At 36.1% G+C, this 22,057-nt stretch overlaps 1 protein-coding gene across 2 annotated transcripts in view; it reads left to right on the top strand.

The window, feature by feature from the left end:
* Positions 1 to 22,057, top strand: part of MAGI2 (membrane associated guanylate kinase, WW and PDZ domain containing 2) — a 1,245,024-nt gene that overhangs the window by 681,833 nt on the left and 541,134 nt on the right. For both annotated transcript variants that reach the window (XM_048212921.2, XM_048212920.2), the window contains exon 3: positions 10,525 to 10,644. In XM_048212921.2, the coding sequence (XP_048068878.1) occupies positions 10,525 to 10,644 (120 nt within the window). The remainder of the gene's footprint in view (positions 1 to 10,524; positions 10,645 to 22,057) is intronic.

Below are 22,057 nucleotides of genomic sequence, written 5' to 3'. Positions count from 1 at the left end.
TAGAGACATATGGTGATAGTAAAAGCTAATGTCATTGCATGATTCTAATAGAGATAAAATGATAAAGTTATGATCCACTAAACCTTCTGTGCAATGAAGGTCAAAGAATAGAGTGTCTCTGCATTGCTCAGAGGGCTGGCGGTATCTGTGCAGTTTAGTTCTGGCCCAAATTAATTTTACATGAGAGTATAAAAGCTTCAAACTAAATATATATTGTTTCTATAAAAAGTCACTGATCTTTTCTTTTAGCTCAGTATGTAATCTTGAAACATCTGTTAAATAATAAATTAGGGAATCAAAAACCTCTTTTTATTAATCCTATAGAATGCCAGATATAGAACATATCTAAATTAAATATTGAAGAATTAAAATCAAAGTTCGAAACTGAATTAATTGGTAACAGAAGAGACATTCATCTTCTTTCATTCTCTTAAAAATTTCAGGAAATTAATAGTCAGTTCAAAACCCTGAGATTATAGTTTGCTACCCAGTGAGAGTCCAGTGTCCCTTTATCCCGTCCCTTGACGTATTATAAGAATGGATCAGAAACCAAGAATATAAATGTTTAGGAATCTGATTTAACTTGGGTGAGTCATTTTATCTTGTCAGGTCTTTGTATCCATGAGCAGTGGATTATTCTAGACCGTAAATGCAAGTGAGATAAAGGCAGAGCTTTGGTGGGGGAAGTAATTGTGCAGCTTAAGTTTTCTCAGCAAGCCACTGGGTGGAGAAGATGGACTTTGGTGTGAAGGAATGGATAAGATTCTGGTTATTAGCTCTTTGTCACCAAAGTAGTGAAAATTCAAATGCTATGCAATTATGAAATCATTCCCTTTGCCTTCGCTTTTCCCCAGTGTGTGGATGCTTGTTTGTCAGCAGTCAGTGATGTCTTGGTACTGTCAATAATTAAGTATGATCATTGAATGTAGGGGCCTTAAAATTGAAAATGTATATGCATGCATCAGCTTCAAAAGTAATCACTCCAAACATTGCTTATCTTTTAAAAATAATATATATATATATATATATATATATATATATATATATATATATATTTTAAAGAAAGTTTGTGTGTGTGGGGAGGGTTAGAGGGAGAGAGAGTCTTAAGCAGACTCCCCTCTCAGTGCAGACCCCCACGCGAGGCTTGATCTCAAAGCCCTGAGATCATGCCCCGAGCCAAAACCAAGAGTTGGACATTAAACCAACTATGCTACCCACTCGTCCCTAATAACATATTTTTTTATTTGCATGTAGTTGACACATGATGTTACTTAAACATTGCCTATCTTTTTTTCTTAGTATCATGGGTTTTGAGTTCAAGTGACAGGGACAATAAGATAAACTTTGAGTTTTGAATGACATCTCACCTCTACCCCTTGTTTTCTCTAGTGTTTACACCAGGGACATACTTATATAAGTGAAATCATGGAATTGATGAAAGGATATATCTTTCTAAGTAATTTGTTTCAAGAGAGCTTTATGGATACTAATTCCACAATGCATGTTGCCCATCCCCTGATTGAGTCTGATTAGTATAGTTGTAGGCAAGTTGTAATTTAACATTTAGTGAATCACATACCTTGGCATAGAGAAATAATAAGATGCTATTTTGTCTTCCTTATTGGAAATCCCCAAGATTTTCATTTATGTCTTTTTTTTAAATTACTACCATAATATTTTCTTTTTTTTTTTTTTTTTTTAAAGATTTTATTTATTTGAGAGAGAGAGAGACAGCCAGCGAGAGAGGGAGCACAAGCAGGGGGAGTGGGAGAGGAAGAAGCAGGCTCATAGTGGAGGAGCCTGATGTGGGGCTCGATCCCATCACGCCGGGATCACGCCCTGAGCCGAAGGCAGACGCTTAACCGCTGTGCCACCCAGGCGCCCCTACTACCATAATATTTTCTTAATACAAGAAATCTTCTGCATTAGATACTTGTCTTTCCTTACTGTGTTATCATTTACCACTCCTGGTGAGCCACATTCAAGCCCCCTATGTCTTTCAGGATTTAAGCCATATTGTTGTATGCATAGGACCAAGATGGTTTATATTACTTCCAATAATAATGAAAGTTATTTATAAGCAAACATAAATGGGGATTTGTCCATTATCTTCCAAATTCAATTAACTTCTAAGAGAACTATGGAAAAGCAATGTGCAGTAGCATTAACAGAGTGTTGCAGGCCTCCAGTATACCTCTCATGACCGTTCACCTATGCACCCACAAGTGAAGAATGGCTTGTTTCCTGTGACCCCACAGCATGGCTATCGATCACTCTAGGGTGAATGCTAAGGTCACGAACCACATACTTTATGAGTTGTTGTAGTTAAATGAAAGTTGAAATTTCATATTGCTTTTAGTTTGGGTTTCCAGAGATCCGAGTGAGGTTAGAGCGGTGATTCTTGCATCATTGTCCCTGGATTAGCAGCATCCTCAGCACCTGGAAACTTGCCAGAAATTGAAATTCTCAGGGGCCACCCACGATTTACTGAATCAGAAACTCTGGGTGCGACACCCCACAATCTGTGTTTAACAAGTTCTGCATGTGATTCTGATGCATCCTAGAGCCATTAAGAACCATTTGTTTGGGTATGATACTGCCTCAGTCCAAACTGTTGAAGATGTAAAACAGTAATTGGTGCTGTATGGGACATTAGTCTGAACCTTATATCCAGATATATCAAAGGAGAAGTTTCTTCTTCAAAAACTCTGTCTGAAAAATACATAACATTGTTAGCTATGCCAGTGCAACTTTAAACAGTAGTTGGCCACAGAGTGTTTTATTGAGGCAGTAAATATTTCTTATACCTAGTAAGTGATTAATCGAACCACATTGCAGGTTTTGCTTTTTGACCTTAACCCAACCCTCCCTATCAGCCAATAGGTAGATTATAAAGCAATGTGAGCTTTATAGATTATCACACAGGATTCAGTGACCCAAACTATATAATTTGCCTTGCTAACTTTAGCTCTGTGTCTGTATAAAATCATACTTCTGGACTTTATGTGATTGAAGATGAGCACAATAAAACCCAAGATCTAAGCAGATTATATAAAAATTGATTAGAGGCATTGGCCAAGGAATCTTCTGAATGTTTTTATTGGAAACACACACACAAATCTGGTGATGGTGTTCACACTTGCTAATGAGTAACTGACAAACTAAAGAAGTGTCTTCAGGGGCGCCTGGGTGGCGCAGCGGTTAAGCGTCTGCCTTCGGCTCAGGGCGTGATCCCGGCGTGATGGGATCGAGCCCCACATCAGGCTCTTCTGCTATGAGCCTGCTTCTTCCTCTCCCACTCCCCCTGCTTGTGTTCCCTCTCTCGCTGGCTGTCTCTCTCTCTGTCGAATAAATAAATAAAATCTTAAAAAAAAAAAAGAAAGAAGTGTCTTCAGAAATCTAAGAGTAAGTTAATTAAAGGTTGAATCCAGAGGAAGTCACTGTAGCTGTCAAGATTTATTTTCTTCAACTTGCAGTTGAGAAACACCAGGAATAAAGAGAGAATGTATTCAGAAACCTGCTTAAAAAAATAATTCAGTTTCTCAGATTCTCACACAGTGACCCATCTGCTTAGAACACATTGACTATTAATGATTGATTCCAAGTCCATTTCTTTAGCAAGTGTGTATCGGGTGCCTACAGTGCAGTGGACACTAGAACTTTTAGCACACCAAAATAGATTACAGTAGGTGACTGCGCTGACCATCATCTAGGTAGTAATACTTTTCTGTAATCCAATAACTGCTTTTTAAAGCACTTTAGAATGTATCAGAAGGCTGAGGCAAAATATACTTCAGAATTACATTTACCACAAACATCTTGCTCTTTCCTTCCTAAGACAAAAGTAGCAATGTTCCTTCATTTAAAAAGTAGAGTAATAGTAAGAAAAATCCATTTGGCACCCCCAGTTGCCATGGTAACAAAATGACCAGTGACCTTGATGTGCTTTCACTATGTATCAATAATAAGCTAACCATTTGGGAGCATTCATTCTCTTCAGACATGTCTTTTGAGCTGAAATGCTGTATGCTTTTATTAACTCATGAAGGAGGTGTTATTCATACAGTACTTAGCAATTATTAAATAAGTTTTTTTTTTTAAGAAATGAAGCAATAGGAGATAAAGCAAAGATTCAATTTGGTAACATTTCCTCCATTCCCTTTCTGTTTATTTTTCCTTTGGAGGAGTGTTCCAGGAGACAGAGAATGAAATCTACAAACCATATTCTGGATAATAAGATTTATTTTGGACTTACCTAAACACTACTTAGGAAAGTCCCAACCAAATGTAGAGGAGCATTAAAAGAAGATGAGCTTCAACTTTTAGCTCTATGATGAATCATCTGTACTTCCTCTTTTATTCTACCTAGCTTCTGCCCTATTCCTAACGCTAGGGGATAACTTGTTATTACTGGGGAGTGTTGCTTCACTGTCACCTCTCGATTCATAATCCTTTGAGTTGGGAAAGTTAACTATAATTATTTCAGCATAAAAATGAGGTACGTAACTGCTTCAGGAAATTCAACTTAACTATTCCTCCAGTCTAGATATTAATTACAGTTAGCTTCAGATTCCCATCGGACAACACTTCATCACATTTCACATTATTTGCCTTATTTCTAGAATCTTATTTTTTTCCAGAGGGATGCTCATAGATCACCAATTGCTTTCTCTTTCTTAGGCAATTGCTTTCTCCTTCTGGGGGCCAATTGATTTAACAACAGCTAATATCTTTTCTTCCTGGATGTGTAGATCTGAAATCATGCTTTCTTACTCTTGTTGTTGAAGGTCCTATGCCTGTGGGTAAAACTAAATGACTCACTAATGCGGTTTTATGAGCGCTTTCACACTTTTCAGATGATTCAGCAAATGGTAGGAAACTTCTTGCAACCTAGTCCACAGATTCTACTGGTTCTAAATGTCTGCCTAACAAAAGACAAAACACCCCTGTATGTAGTGATTGAACCATTGTGTCTCACATTTTAGCATGTAATCAAGGAAAAGGGATTTATATCTCAACTTATGTTTCTTTTTTTTTTTAAGATTTTATTTATTCACTTAGAGCACAAGTAGGGGGAGGGGGAGGGGAGCAGCGGACTCCCTGCTGAACAGGGAGCCCAACTCGAGGAGCCCAACTCCCAGGATCCTGGGATCATGACCTGAGCCAAAGCCAGACGTTTAACCAACTGAGCGATTCAGGCGTCCTTCAACTTAACGTTTCTTTATACCCAGACAATAACCATGGCAACCTGAGTCTTTAGGTATAAGAACTTTTTATTTTTAAGGAGTGTTAGCGTGAATGAAATTAATTTATTTAAATCTTTAATTATAGTAGATTCCAAAAGTAAGATACCATCAATGATGTCTGTTAGAATTGTTTTATTCTTAGTAGTACTATTAATATTACTAAAGAGGAATGCAATCTTGTTACCATAGTGTTCATGTTTTTACTTATTCTGATACCCTTTCAGATGTATTGTTTACCCCCTTGCATATGAAAACCAATGATCAACTAAATGATGTTTTACTTAATTTAAAAAAAAAATTATTTTAATTCTGGTTAGTTAGCATACAGTGTAATATTAGTTTCAGGTGTACTATAGTGATTCAGCACTTCCATACAGAACCCCGTGCTCATCACAACAGGTGCACTCTTTAATCCCCATTGCCTGTTTCACCCATCCTCCCACCCAGCTCCCCTCTGGTAACCATTAGTTTGTTCTCTATAGTTAAGAGTCTGTTTCTTGTTTTGCCTCTCTCTTTTTTTTCCCCTTTTGCTCATTTGTTTTTTTTTTTTTTTTGTTTCTTAAAGTCCACATATGAGTGAAGTCACATGGTATTTGTCTTGCTCTGAGTGACTTCTTTCACTTAGCATAGTATTCTCTAGCTCCATCCCTGTCATTGCAAATGGCAAGATTTTGTTCTTTTTTTATGGCTAAGGAGTATTCCATTGTATATGTGTGTACTACATCAATCGATGGACCCTTGGGCTGTTTCCCTAATTGACTATTATAGATAATGCTGCTATAAATATTGAGGTGCACTTATCCCTTAGAATTAGTACTTTTGTATTCTTTGGGTAAATACCTAGTAGTACAATTGCTGGGTCATAGGATCACTCTATTATTAACTACTTGAGGAACCTCCATACTGTTTTCCAGAGTGGCTGCACCAGTTTGCATTCCCACCAACAATGTTAAGAGGGTTCCCCTTTCTCCGCATCCTCACCAACATCTGTTGTTTCCTGTGTTGTTAATTTTAGCCATTCTGACAGGTATGAGGTGATACCTCGTTGTAGTTTTAATTCGTATTTCCCTGATGATGAGTGATATTGAGCATCTTTTCATGTGTCTGTTGGCTAACTGTATGTCGGGTGCTTGGCTGGCTCAGTCAGAAGAGCATATGACTCTTGATATCAGGATTATGAGTTTGAGCCCCACATTGGGTGTAGAGATTACATAAAAATAAATATACAAATAAACTGAAATGATGTTTTAATCCAGGACAACATATCTAAACTATTAAAACAAAAGTAGAATGCAAATGTTCTGAATTCCAACTTTGAAAACCTTTCTGCTACACCATGCTCCCACTTCCTTCTTTTAAAAATATGGGACAGTATAATACTATGTAAATCTATTTCTAGCTGAACCTTTCTGAGGGAAAGTTTCAAAGCATGTATGGCTAGAAGGATGGTGGTGACATTAACAGAGGAAAATAATGTTTTCATTATGATATTTTCCTGAAATGCTGAGACAGATTTGCCACCCATGAGGATGGAATAAACTATTTTTTCATACATGCAAAGTCTCAAAAATTGTAGCTCCTAAGCAACCTTTGATAGAAAGCTTCTGACAGATGTGCTCTGCCAAAATAAGGGAATAGACTACAAAAAGAGACATGGGACCTGGGAGAGAGCAGTACAACATAGAAGAGGCAAAGTGAATCCCCAGGATGATGGTGAAAGATGATCCCAGGATGGCAGCTGTGCCGTAGTCAGGTTAGAGTTTCCAGGAGTGATTTCATCAGTAGGATAAACCTGATAAAATATCAAATATGCTTGTATATGTTGAGAATCAATTTATCCAACAAGGAGAGAGTTAATTTGAGTTATCTATAATATATGGAAAATTGGAAATGGAAACATTAAATCTAGAGTAAAGGAAACTTATGCAAGAAAGGAAAATTAGTACACAAGATTCAGCTGGAAATAGATTTACATAGTATTATTGTAAACATTAAATAGTAATCTAAACACAAGTTTGTTCTATTGGGAGTATGGGAGGAGGTAACAAGGAAGTGATGAAGTGTGGGCAAAAAAGAGCTAAATCCTCATTTGCTTTACCAAGAAATCAGGAAATAATAGTTAAAGCAAACAAAAACAAGAGACATCATAAATAAATTATTTAAATGTATGGAAGTAAAATAAAATAATTAGCTAAAAGAGTTAAAATCTTTGCCTTTGGGTAAAGGGAAGGGTGTGAGGAGTGGTGATAACATATGCTTTTATTTAAACACTGAACTCTGTAGAATGGTAGAATCTTCAAAATATCTGTATATTTAACTCTGATTTAAAAAAAAAAAAAACAACTAAACTGCAAGAAGGCAGAGAGAAGGGATTCATCTTAGCAAGATGGAGAGAAGATTCCAATTAAGGGTGAAGATAATGCAGTAAAGGAAGTACACATTTAAGAAACTTCAGGGAATTTGACTTCAGATTCTGTCTTACTTTACCAAAAAGAAAATGAGCTAATGTCCTCTGCCGAAAGTCAGCACAGTTGAATATTAGAAAATGGTGGGATTGTCACAGAGAGGGAAGATGTATAAAAAGATTACCAAACATCAGTAGTATCAAACTGACATTAGATAACCTGAATTTGTAGGGTGCTTTGTTAGTGTGTGCTCATGGTTTTCTGTAACAACTACAGTCTGTGAACAAAATAGCCAATAGTGAATTTGGGAGCTTATTAAGAGTTGGGAAATGGTGAAGGTGAACCAAAGAGACAAGATTCTAGGTTGTTTCCAGCTGTTTAGAATTTAGAGAGGCAAGGGGCGCCTGGGTGGCGCAGTCGTTAAAGCGTCTGCCTTCGGCTCAGGGCGTGATCCTGGCGTGCTGGGATCGAGTCCCACATCGGGCTCCTCTGCTGGGAGCCTGCTTCTTCCTCTCCCACTCCCCTGCTGTGTTCCCTCTCTCGCTGGCTGTCTCTCTGTCACATAAATAATAAAATCTTTAAAAAAAAAAAAAAAAAAAAAAAAAAAAAAAAGAATTTAGAGAGGCAAATAAAGCCATATTTGAGGGACACCAGGGAAATTAGAAGGGATCAAGAGACTGGGGGTTATAATTATAAAGAAGAGAATGAGAAAAAAGGATGTGAGATGGATGTCAAAGACGGGAATTGCAGCACTTGGGATTATAGTGTAGAATTTCTTCAAGCCATAGCAAGGTAGGTGAGCCCCCAGTCCAAATAGGCAGCCAGCATCAAGCAGGTCTGTAGCAGCAGAGGACACGGATGTAGCCATTGGCAGTCTGTATCCCCAAGGCAAGAGCTCAGTCACATTGTCCTCGGGTACAACGTAGAGATGAAAAACCTACCCAGTGAACCAGCGTACTGATGGTCCTCCCTAAAAGATCACAACCACAAACACATTCACTAGAGTTTGACACAGGCAAGCAACTCCAGTCAAGAAGCAGACCTGCAAATTGCCTTCAAGCATGTGGTCCTGTGCTCACATTGTGCTAGGAATTCATTTCCGTGCTGCAAGCAGTTAATTAATCAAAGCGTGTAGCTTCTGAAATATGCAGATAAATTAGGAAGGAAAATTGAATCTTTGTTATGTGATTTTTCTTAATGATTAGAGTGTGTTCTAAATAAACAGAAAAGCAAATTGATTGCCAAAAACTATGTTAATGTGCTTTTAATTCACAAGGGTTAAGCATATAAAAGTCAGAATATTGAAAGTTAAGGTTTTCATAGAAACATTAATTTGACAACATTATGCATACTAGGTGTGGGAGGTTTATATTTTATAGCATAAAAGCAGTAGGAAATATTGCAGAATGTGGCTCAGTTAAACAAAATGAAATAACAAATTTAGGGGAAAGTCATTAAATGTGATTATGGAAAAAAATTGTTTTGCAACCTCCAAAGAAGGGTTATTAAATTTAATTTTAGGAAATAATGCCTTCAAATCTTTTCAAAAAATGTTTTGAATGGAAATTATTCAGTCGTATCAAAAATCAATTTCCCTAGCACATTGTATATTCTGATATGAGTTTATGCCTTTCACTTGCAGTTCAGATTTGATCCTAATAGACCAAAAGGAGAACCGATTGGCTATTTTCATGGCCTAGTTCATAAAGAGTTCATAGACTGAAAATTAAATTTAAGGGTTTAAAATATATATATTTTTTAGTATACAGAGAAGAGGAAATTTTAAATATGAAGAAGCCTGCCAGTGTACTAATACTTGCTTAAATGTTTGACCTCTTTGTATTTCTGTAAACTATTTGCATATATGCATTTTGGAAATTCCAATCTGATCGTACAAAATGTTTTATTCAGGTGGCACAGAAAAAGAAAAGAACTTAAGGCATGTTCAGGGAAGGAAGTGCACCAGAAAACAAACCTACAGCCTTTATTATGTCTCTGTTTTCGTTTCTGCCTCATGAACTGGACAGCAGGTCTGGAAGCTTGAGTTCTCCAGTACAGCTGTACTGAGCCATAGGTGGTTGTTTCTGTCACCTTGGCCTCAGAGACTCCATTCATTCTATAGGAAACAGGAGTGGTGGACCCGTGGTGACTCCTTGGAGCATGTCACTTCCCAGTCTAATCAGAATAAAGGCAAGAAGGAAGGAAGGCAGGCAGGCAAGCAGGCAAGCAGGAGGGAAGGAAGGAAACTATTACTAGCATTGTAATACTACCTCAATTATAATTATCACCAATTCCAACTATTTAATTAATTTTAAGTAATTATAAAAATTTTGTGTTCCTTTAAATCAAATATAAGTTAATTTTTGGTGCAAATTAACAAATGAAAACCAAAAGTACCCTCACAAGGGAGCAGATCATGCAAATATAAAGATAAATTGACTTGCTGCTAACATTTCTATTTTCCATTGTATTTTATGTCATAGCAAGGCAATCTACAGAACAATAAAGATTCATTCATAGAAGTGAGATATGTAAATTCCTGAGCTAGCAGACTCCTGGCCCTAAATTCAAAACACCCCTTCAAAAAAGGCACAATGGTCTGCATTTTTCACTGGAAAAAAATCTATGCAACCACATTCCATGGCAATGAACTCTTTATAAGCTTGATGAAGAAAAATGCTTTGTATATTTACTTTAGTCTTTACCCCCTGCTATTTTCTGTTTCCAAACAAACAGAAGGACAAATGCAAACTGCCAAGTCGCAGGATGTACAAACAAGTGTTATTGAATATTCAGAAGTATGGTGGTATTTCTAAAGTTCAACAACAAATCACTTAGAGTCTTTCTTTTGTTTTTAAATTTTCCTTATTCAGGCACCACAAGGCCACATAAGGAGGGTGAGGTCCCTGGAGTGGACTATATTTTCATCACCGTTGAAGATTTTATGGAATTGGAGAAAAGTGGTGCTCTCCTAGAAAGTGGGACTTATGAAGGTAAGCACAGCTCTGTTGCTTAATGTATTCCTTGTTGCATCCCATTTTCCTCCTTTGATTGAGATGTATTAGGACACCAGATGACCAATATGCTACTGTTTTTGGTTTGAGAGCGTTAAAGAGGTCATTTCAGAAATGTACTTGCTTTAAAAAAAAAAAAAAAAAGGCTACATCTGGATTAACTCTACTCTTCAGATGCCAAGAGATATGTATATATCCACTGAAGTAGGCTTGGGATGGCATTCTGAGGCTAAGCTGTGATCTTCCAAATAAATTATCTTCATCTCTGGGGAACATCTCAAAGAGCACAGGGCTTGAGTTCCAGTCCTGTCCTTATCTCTGTGTGGTTTTCTTCAGTTTCTTCACTTCACTGGCCTATACTTGCCTCCTGTGTAAAATTAAGTAGGAAAATATGATCTTTGCATGCTGTCCAAAGCTCTAGTATAATAGCAAGTCTCCTTGTGTACCCGAGTCAAACATGAACAGTAAATGACACTAAAAGCTTGAATGAGGGAAGTATGTTTCAGTGGAAAGAGCACTGCATCATGAGCCAGAATCTGTCTCAGTTCCAAATCTGGCTCTATTACTTAGCCGCTATAAATACTAAATAACCCAGTTAGTGTCTTTGAACCTCAGTAGAATTAGCTGTAAAAGGGGAATGGTAGCATTGAAAAATACAAAAGACATGTTGAATATGATCACATTTATACATTTAGGTGGCATCTACATGCATATAGTTTATGTCTAATGAAATTATCTATCTGTGTATGCATAAAGAAACTTTAAAAGTGATATGACTAAAAAAACAGTAGAGAACACTTTTTATTCCTATTTCACAGTTATTGTATGTGTGAACTATATATGTTATTAACTTTAATGATGAATCTAGTTTTACTGTACTATAATTGTGATATTAAAAACAAAACTAATAATATATACATTGCTGCTTAGTGCATAAAATACCTGAGGTCTACCATCAGCAAATAAGTTGGGGTTGTTAGCATTTTGGTCCCCCACTCTCCTCTTCATTTACTTGTGGATGCCCAGTGGACTATAGTAATTTAAGAACTTAATATTTTAAAGTTGTTAGAAGTATTAAAATCTCTTCTTTTACTTTGCACACTCCTAAGGTAATTTAGATGGAGACATACGCCTATCTTATGGCTAAGACGTTTACTGGTTTACTGCCATGTTTACAGGAAATTAGGCAAAAGTACCCAGGAAAAGAAAATGGTTTTACACGAGTATTGTTTCTTGTTCATATTGTCAAAAATGAATAATAATGGAAGTTGACTGAAAATATTTTAAATACAGGAGCACCTGAGTGGCTCAGTTTGTTAATGTCCTACTCTTGATCTTAGCTCAGGCCATGATTTCAGGGTCGTGATATCGAGCCCTGTGTGGGGCTCCATGCTCAGTGGGGAGTCTGCTTGACTCTCCCTCCCTCTTCCTCTTTCTCCCCCTCTGCTCCACCTGCTCATGCTCTCTCTCTCTCTCTAAAATAAATAAATCTAAAAAAAAAAAAGAACATATTTTAAATAACACAAGTTATGTTGGTTATAAAAGCTGCCTTACACTGTATGAAAAATAACTATCTGTATAAATCATAGAAAATACTTATATCGAAGAAGTCAGAATAAATAAACAATAAATTTTGTATATTTTCCTGTAGCCTTTGTGACATTATTTAGTGGCATTCATTAGTTTTTATGTCTGCCAATAATAATGCATTGTATTTAATTACCTTATTTAAATATTATATTTGTGTAGCAAAGAACCAGTGGCTTAACATACAGGAGCATTCCAAGAGTAATATGATTAACATCATGACCTTTTCTGTTGTTTTTAAAAATAAAGACTGTGTTAGCTGTATAGAAGGTGAAAAAATTAAACCAAGTGTTCATGTTAAATCTCTGCTGTTCTCATGATAAACTAGATGTCATGAAATTTAATAGCAATATTTAAAAATAAAGTCTTACTTAAATTTTAGGTTCCAGTTAAATTTTGAGGGAACTATCCTGAAACCATACGAATGTAGCCAAGTTTTGTGAGCCAGGGAGGGTTGTCCGGAATCTTCTTTAGACATCTTTTCAGTGTTGAGAGTTTAGTTTCCTAATGTTTGGTGCCAGCTTGTTAATTGTCTCCACGTACATAGAACTGATCAGTGACTAATAAGGCTGATATATATATGACTTTGGGGAACCAATACCATTGTTTGCAAGTACACATGGTGTACTTAGATGAATAAGATACTCCTTTTTCAGGTCGCATAACCATCTAGGCAGAAAATTAGAGAGCCTTCTCAAATTTCAGGATCTTTGGATTTTTCTACAGTTACAGCTGAGGAACCAGTAGAGTTGACATTCTAATGAAAAACACTATTATTCCTTCAGGATTGATCATAAGCTCTAGGCTCAGGGTTACCACTTAGTGTGTTGTCAAGGAAACCTGAGGAGTGCTTTTTCTGCAGCTGATGCTTTCAGAATATATAGAATAACAATCATGTGCTTATCACCTAGACATAGAAAGACCTGAGAGCTTTTATATTTGTTAAACTTTCATGATAACAATCTCTCATAAGATTTCTTCAGTAAATTCCCTGTTTTTCTATGTTATATATTCCTCCTCCTGCAGTGTTTGGGCCATTGTTCCTTTACCTCCTCCTTGCTAGAACATTCTTATGCCTTCTTAGTACTCTACAGCCCTCAGCCAGACTAAAAAAAATCATCTTTGATATCTGCGAGTCTACTAAAGAAAATAAGAAATTGGGTTACACTCAGTGTTAAGGTTATAGACCTGTTAACTATGTTGGGTCCTTAAGACTGATTCCAACCCACAAACCAGAACATCAAGACTGCTAATGCAATTGGAGGTAGGGAGACAGCCCTAACTTCTTCTTTCTCATAAGTACTTAGTAACTTGTACATTGCTTATCAGGAACTGGGAACCCATGCTTTGTTGTTGTTATTAACAAAAATCAAGGAAGTCCTCTATAAAATGTCTAGTTAAGATGCCCATCATTGAGAAAACCATTCTTAGAGTAATCATCGCCACTAATCAGTTTCAGAACAGGAAACACCTACCTGAAAAGTAGTTATGAGGAAGAACATATTATTTTAAGTTTTTCTCATTTGTATGCATTTTTTGTCTTACTGTCGGTAATTCTAATTTTAATCTAGGTGACTAGATGTAGATAAAATGGAGTTTGTCCTTTGACTGGAAACAAGATGGACTGTCCTGAATTGCAGATCTGCCTCTTAGAAATTGACTCAAATTACTTGCTCCAGAAGAGCAATTCTTTTACTCACCTGAGGTTGCAAGGAAGGCCTTAGCGTGCTTGAGTTACTGCCTGCCCTTACTATCTGCACATGATCCGAAGCAGAGTTTTAGCAGATTCTTGAAGTCTTTTCTCTGCAGCATCAACTCCTCACTCAGTCTAAGACCTCATTTCAGTCTGCTGTACAACAGCCGCTGAATGCTCTTGCATGCAAATGGCCCAAAGGACTTGGTTTTGATGGATCATCAGGTGTTGGTAAACAGCCTCTTTTTCATGACTTGGATGATCCCTTCCTTACCCTTTCATGTTGAGTCAAGTTTAAAATTAAGTTAATAGAACAAAGCCCAGTGGTGAGCCTGACATAAAATCAAACAACAGTATGAACCTTTATGTCAGGACTGAAGGTGTAGGCTTCATGTGAAACACAGACCACAGAGCTCTGTTAAATGCGGATGATTCCTTTAGGATTGAGATCACGTGCGGATATAAATGAGACACCAAGAGGTAGAAGTAAGTGAGTTGATCTGGTAATCTAATGGTTAAGTACTCTAAGTCCTGGAAGGAAGCAGGGTCCTTGGGAACTGTCCAAAGTGCTGAATTACCCATGGCTCTAAATCCATGAATCCTGCCTGACCTACTTCTTCCAGTTGTCTGGAATGTTGCATTCATGGTTTCACTGACCACTCGCACCAGTTGTCTGCCTCAACCTTTGTTCTGAATGTCATCATTAACTAACCCCATGTCTCCTGAGCTGTGCCTGGAATCTCATTTCATTTAACTCATCTACTGAGATCATCCACAGTCATGTTCTAGAGCAGCACTTGTGTGTTATCATCCACTACTGTATTTTGCTGTTGTGCTTTTAAATGGAAACAAAGCTCTTTTTGTATCTCTTGAAGAAGCCACTAATCCTAAACTTCAGTGTTTCCTTTACGTAGACATAAGCTCAATTGTAATATTGCCCCAATTTTTAAGAAGACTAAATCAAGACCAGCAAATTATTTGAACATCTAACAGAATATAGTACAAGTATGGCATTCACCTTCACCTCAATTTTGTGGTTTCTCCTAATCATAGACCTAACATATATGGACTTGAGCCTACTGCAAACAGCACACCTACCTTCTTAAACAATTTTACTACAGGGACTATGAAATTCAGATGTTCACTTCTGTACATAAAAGTATGGTCCTTCCTGATGTAGCACATAAAATCCTGTAAAAAAAAATTATTAAGTACAGGGCTGCCTGGGTGGCTCAGTTGGTTAAGCATCTGCCTTTGGCTCAGGTCATGATCCCGGGGTCCTGGGATGAGCACTGCATCAGGCTCCCTGCTCAAGGGAGTCTGTTTCTTCCTCTCCCTCTGCCCCTCCCCCCCTGCTCATGCTCTCACTGGCATGTTCTCTCTCTCTAATGGATAAATGAAAAATCTTTAAAAAAAATTAAGTACAAATAATTTTCTCTGAAAATAACTTAAGCAGTTCATGAGAGAAGACATACAACAAATTTTACATAAATCCATTTCATCTTACTAAAATCAGCATCAGCTTTTTAAAAAATCATAGCCTTGATACATTTATTATTGAAATTTTGAATTTCTATTTTCAATCAAGATAGTAGCATTGGATGATAAAGGGATACTGAAGCCAAAGAAAAATCGTTACTGGTACTATAAATAGTGTTGAGAAAAACCGTTCTTCTAGCAGTCCAAGTTTCTACCCACTGAAATGTAAATAATATTTCCTGAAGGGCAGATCAGTGCTTAAATTGATGCTAAGATTGTTGTCATTCCAGGAGACCAAAATGAGATAAAATGTCATTGTTTTTCCTTTTTCCCTTAAACTCTATTACAAGAGAAAATTTTTACCATATAAATAATAACCTCTATAACAACAGTAGATTCTTGGAGCTTGCAGTTAAAGGGTCCAGTTATTATTATATATATCCAGATTATAGCATGTTTTTATTATTTATTTATTTATTTATTTATTTATTTATTTATTTATTTATTTTTAAAGATTTTTTTTATTTATTTGACAGAGATAGAGACAGCCAGCGAGAGAGGGAACACAAGCAGGGGAAGTGGGAGAGGAAGAAGCAGGCTCATAGCAGAGGAGCCTGATGTGGGGCTCGATCCCAGATCGCCGGGATCACGCCCTGAGCCGAAGGCAGACGCTTAACCGCTGTGCCACCCAGGCGCCCCTAGCATGTTTTTATTTTGATCCTTGCTCCTTTTTCTTTCTTTTAGAAATACTCCTGCTGTTGAAGATTCTAAGCCATACATTTGGGTGTTCATTTTAGGAACACTAAACATTTACACATAAAGCTCACTAAATCTTTATTTGACCAGTAGAGGAAAACACATTAGTGAAGTTTTACACCCCTTTGGGATCTTATAATGCCAAGTTTTTTTTTTTTTTTCCTTTTATTCTGTAAGTGATTCAGTCTGTATTCAGAGCCATTGACAGAGAATGCATGATTTTTGCATGCTGCTTTGCTCTTGTGTAAGGCACTAAAACTAGACGTATTATTGTGCATTAAAATGTGAAAAAATATCCTTTTGGTTTAGGACCTTTTGTAAACCCAACTTTTTCCAAAATATGTAATGCAAATGCCTATGTCTGAGTACTTTTTTTCTCCCAACAGAGGCTAGAAGAAACAAACCAAGCAATTAACTAACTAATTTAATACTATCATATAAATTATAACTTAAAGACTAAAGTCAAGGAACATGAAATGACTTGCTTGTTATTACCTGAAGTACAACATTAACCAGTTTAATATTAGCTCTATAAATTTTTGTTCAGTTGTAACAGGAACAGCCTTTTTGCAGTATGTCATTAAAATAAAGCCAATATTCATGGGCATAGGACTCACTTCTTCAGCTTTCTCACAACCCATAATGATGATAATAATAATACGTAAAGCCTAGGTTTCCAAAACTGTGATGGTCAGGGTTTAATTAATTTCCTTTAAGCTCATGTCTTTAATTACCATGATTTTCTAACTCCTGTATACATCTCTTATAAATTTTTATCTAAAACAAATTGAGACTTCACCTGGAAAAAATATAATGCCCCTCATTTACTGGGAGGAAAAAAATGCATTACTTTAAAAATTTTACTTGTATTTCTTTCCACTGCTTCAACAAGCAGAACCTATTTGTCTTTCCTGATCGGATTAGTATTTTCAAACCCTCTGAGTTGTCTTACTTTAAATGGACTCATTTCATAGGAGGCACACAAGAGTTTTGGTCAAATTGATTACAGTGGTCTTCTACATGAGAGCATATGTTTCTCTGAAATAAAATCAACATAGTGATGACCAATGGCTCTTGTCATTAGTGTTCGGTTAGACATACAGACCTTTTAAAAGGAGATGTTTTACTTGCCTCATTTATTTTTAGTGGTGCCCAAATGTCCCCATCCAAGTTTTTTCCAGAGACTTCAGTTTGTTTCACAGACTAATGACTTGAAAACTATAACCTAACATCCTTCTCTAGAAAAGTCAGTTTTGTATTTGAATTTCAAATCTGAAAAATAAAACTTCCTGAGACATTCTTTCCTTATATCTTCTATACTCCTGCCCTGAAGAACAAGAGAGTCTAGAATCTGATCAAGCATGGTTATTCTTTCTCTCAGGAGAAAGAGAAATCACCAAAAATAGAAAGAAAAAAAAAGTCCCCTCATTTTTATTGCTAAGTATTTTATTTCAGAACGTTATCAATCTCCAGAAAAGTTACAATGGATGTAGATCGTTTTATGAATTATTTTTATAAATTACAAATTTCATTCATGCACAAAAACAGTATCTGAAAATTCGAGGCCTCCATTGATCATCCTGCAAGGTATACAGATATACTCAGTGCTTTCACTAGAAATTAGGAAGTAACAGTCCTAAAAATACCCTGCTGCCCTGTGTTTAAAAAAAAGGAATCATGTTGTAGAAGATTCACACCACATGAAAGCTCTTCCTTGTTGAAGGCTTGGAAACTCTGGCAATTATGGAAAATCATTCATATGCTAGATTAAAATTTAATATGGTAGAACAGTCTGTCCTTCCTTATGTAATAATCAGCTCTCTTAGATCAGTTATAGGCTGTTTTTGTTTGCAACAACCAGATAAAATTAGGATAAGTGGTCAACATATCTTGTCTGCATGGGACTGTTTTCATGGAAGCTAATTCTAAAGACCCTACAAATGGGAATTTTAAAGGACTGATAAAAACACAGATTGATATTAATTATTAGACATAATAAAATGGAGAGTATGACTTACTGTCTTCATCCTATTTATATTAGCTATGCTGGCCTCTCTTCTGTTCTTTGAACAGACAAACATTCCTACCCATCTGGGATCTAGAATTTGTCATTTTATTTCCAGGCTACTTGTGTTCCAAATAACCACATATTCCATTTTCACACTTTAAGGTATTCATTTAAAAGTCTTCAGGAAACTCTTACCTGAAAAACGTTTCTGAAATTACACCTGCCAACATTCTCCAACCCCTTCTTCTGATTTTTCTTCATCGCAGTTACTATATCACTGAAATTATAGTTTGTATCTATTTGTCTATTTGGTTATTGTCAGTATCCAACCACTCGAATGTAAACTTCAACAGGTCAGATAACTTATTTGGATCATTGCTGATTCTTAAGTTTAGAGTGGTCTCTGGCACCTAGGAAGCACTCAGTGAATATGAATTGAATGAATGAATGGATGCCTAGATTCTTTCTTCAAACTCAGAATGGAAACCCCTTAATCCCCACATAAAAATTTAGCCTAGCCTGAAACCCTAGGACACATCCACTTCCTAATTCAAAATGTTCTAAGACTCAGTATGGAGTTACAGTAGCAATTTGACCTCAGAATCTTGTACTAGATTAACCTTGTATCATAATTACAATAATTTTATTCTTCTCTTAATTCTCATGATTAACCTTGTGAGTCTCTGTTCTGCGTTCCCATACTTGTTTGTCTGTCAGGACCCCACAAACTATAACACTGTCTCCAGAATGTACTTCTTACTTTGCTACGGCTATTCCTTATAGTTTGGTTTTTTCACTATAGTAATTCATGGTGTGTCAAATCACTCAAAATCAAAACCTAGTAGACTTCATCAACAAAACTATATCTCCTATTAAACCCTGTCTCCACCCAAGTTCTATGGATTGTACTTACCTAAATACTTCTTGGACTCATGGTAATTGCCCTTTTGTATAATCCCTGTCTTGTTCATGTTCTCTTTATTTTTTTTTTCCAAAAGTGTTTTAAAGACTTTGTTGATTTCTCTACCTTTAGTATATAAAGTCAGTGAAGAGTTGGAGAATAGAAGTAATGAGGCCAAACCTTTGGAGAGGTAGAAAGATCCTAGGTTGTATTAGAAAATATGCAGATTCAGAAAGTTATTTTAAAACAAAGGAATTAGTATGTGTATGCTTTCATGAAAGAAATGCGAAGGCATTTTAATTAACGTGGACATATGGTGCTTGGAATGTATGGCATTTCACATTTTCTGGCTGGTTTTCAGTAAGCTATAAGGGAGTGTAAGTTTCTTTATTATTCTTTTATTCTTAGAAAATTAACAGAAAGGAAATGGAAATAAAGTTTTATTCCATTATTTCTACACTAAGTCAACTCCCACCTCACCTTTCTCTTTCTTTCACTTTACATGAGGGTGACTCTAAATTTTCTTATAATATGTGAAAGTTTGATTTCTTTCACCAAATAGTTAATGGACAAAATGATAAATATGAAAAATTCATAATTTAAATTGGAATACTGATGATAACCCAAATACTGAACACAACATGAGGAGTCGATAAACAAAAAGTTTTAAGCAATATATAGGAAGCCCAAACTGGAATGAACCTTATGATGATGGGTGAATAAAAGGAAAAGACTTGATTTAAAATTTTCCATTGAGTTTTCTTTCTCCCCACCTCCCTACTTTCATCCCACACATAAGAATGTTACTGCAACAGGCATGCATTTGACTAGAAAAACCTGCCCTTTGGCACTGTGACCTGACATTGGAGGGTGCTATTTCCCAAGGGAAATAGCCTCAGGGCTAGCACACAGGAACAGAAAGATTTCTCCATCTCAGGTCCCTCAGGATTATTTCCGGGAGGATTGGATACTTCCAATTTCTACTCCCATTCTCTGAGTTCTCCATTAAACTTCCAGAGAAAAAAATCTGATGCAGCTTTCTGGTTTCACTAAAGATGAAGCAAGCATTATTACACTTGAAATGTAACTTGTTCCAACAAGGGTGGTTTCTATCATTTCTACCTTCAAGTATGTCCAGGAACACTCATTTTCAAATAGTATTTGTAAGTTTGGTACCATTAACTACTCTCCTCTCTTCTCCCCTATCCTCCCTTAATTTAATAAGTCTCAATTACAGTAAAATGTAGCAGCAAATTAGGAGAGGGTACATGAAATGATTTATGTAAGGGAGAAAGTACTGGGGATGGAGACTCCTGGAGGCTGACAGACACACTGACAGCCTGACAGTGATTGAGGACAAGGGAAAAGTACAAAAAGTGTACAGAAGAAGTTAAAAAACAGAGTCATCTAGGGTCATTTGTTATAGGGGAAGGACTCATCAGTCTCCCAGAGGACAGCAGAATATTGCAACCTAGCACAGTTATTGATTTTCCTAATAATGACCCCGAGCTATCCAGAAAAGGTTAAGTCATATGCAGAAAAGTAATATTTGAGAAAGATTTCCTTCAACGGTGATTAAAATTTAAAAGTTTGAACTTCTGTAGGAAAAGGCTAGAATATTCACCTAAACAGAATACCACAGTTCCTGAAAACGCCCAGCAAATGAGATGAAATATTATTGCTATTTTCTGACTAGAAACAAATTATAATATGTATTCAAATTTATATTCAAATTAACACTTGATGAAATTGTCTCAATAATTTATAAACATATTCTGTAAATGCAAATACATGATGTTCTTATATGCCCAAAACATTTTAAGTGTATTTGAATATACCTAAGAAAAATTACTAGATAGTTTCCAATTATAATGAAGTTAGAAACTACATATTCTTTGGCCTTGGTAATGTTTGTCTTTTTTTTTTTTTTTAGTCAGAAATCCTATACATTGTATATTTGCAAAGCAACTAATGAATATGCCAGACTTAGATCTATAAAACTATTGGTGCATTAGCAAACTGTTAAAATTAATGTATTAATAAAATGTACAAGTCCATCCTTTTTTTTTTTTTTTTTAATCTTAGCATAGTGTGTTTTTTCTCCCTTTTTGAGACAGCCATCTGTCCCCCAAGGATCTTAAGGAGTGATAGGTACAGGCTACTTTCTCAAAGCCCCAGTTGAGAAGGAAATACTCTATCATTACCTTGGTTTGTTTTCAGGAAAAGTTGACATTCAGAGTGATATATATACTCATCTTCAAAACATATTAATTGGAAGTTAAAGGTATTTTACACTGGTAAACTTTCTTGCCCCGTTGTATTATCACATTTTTCCTTCATATTCATAGTCCTGCCTTTGCACTAATCTTCATTTTAGTACTCTTCTTGCTTGTTTTCTTTTCAATTATTTAGCTCCTGTCATATTTTCATTCTATCACAATTTAGATTTTTTATCTTTATTCATATATTTATTTTTTTAAGTTTTTATTTAAATTCCAGTTAGCATACAGGGTACTGTTAGTTTCAGGTGTACAATACAGTGATTCAACACTTCCATACATCAGCTCATCACAAGTGTACTCTTTAATCCCTATCACCTATTTAACACATCCCCTCACCTACCTACAATCTGGTAACCATGAGTTTGTTTAGTTAAGGGTCGGTTTCTTGGTTTGCCTCCCACTCTGTTCTTCCCCCCCTTTGTTCATTTGTTTTGTTTCTTAAATTCCACACATGAGTGAAATTATATGATATTTGTCTTTCTCTGATTGACCTATTTCACTTAGCATAATACTCACCAGCTCTATCCCTGTCATTGTAAATGGCAAGATTTCATTCTTTTTTCTAAGTAATACATGTACCCTGATGTTTATAGCAGCATTATCTACAACAGCCAAATATGGAAACAGCCCAAGTGTCCATCAGCTGATAAATGGATAAAGAATATGTGGTATATATATACAATGGA

This window comes from Ursus arctos, unplaced genomic scaffold (assembly GCF_023065955.2).
Source record: "Ursus arctos isolate Adak ecotype North America unplaced genomic scaffold, UrsArc2.0 scaffold_3, whole genome shotgun sequence".
Lineage (NCBI taxonomy): Eukaryota > Metazoa > Chordata > Mammalia > Carnivora > Ursidae > Ursus > Ursus arctos.
This window is presented reverse-complemented; position numbering and strand designations above follow the sequence as displayed.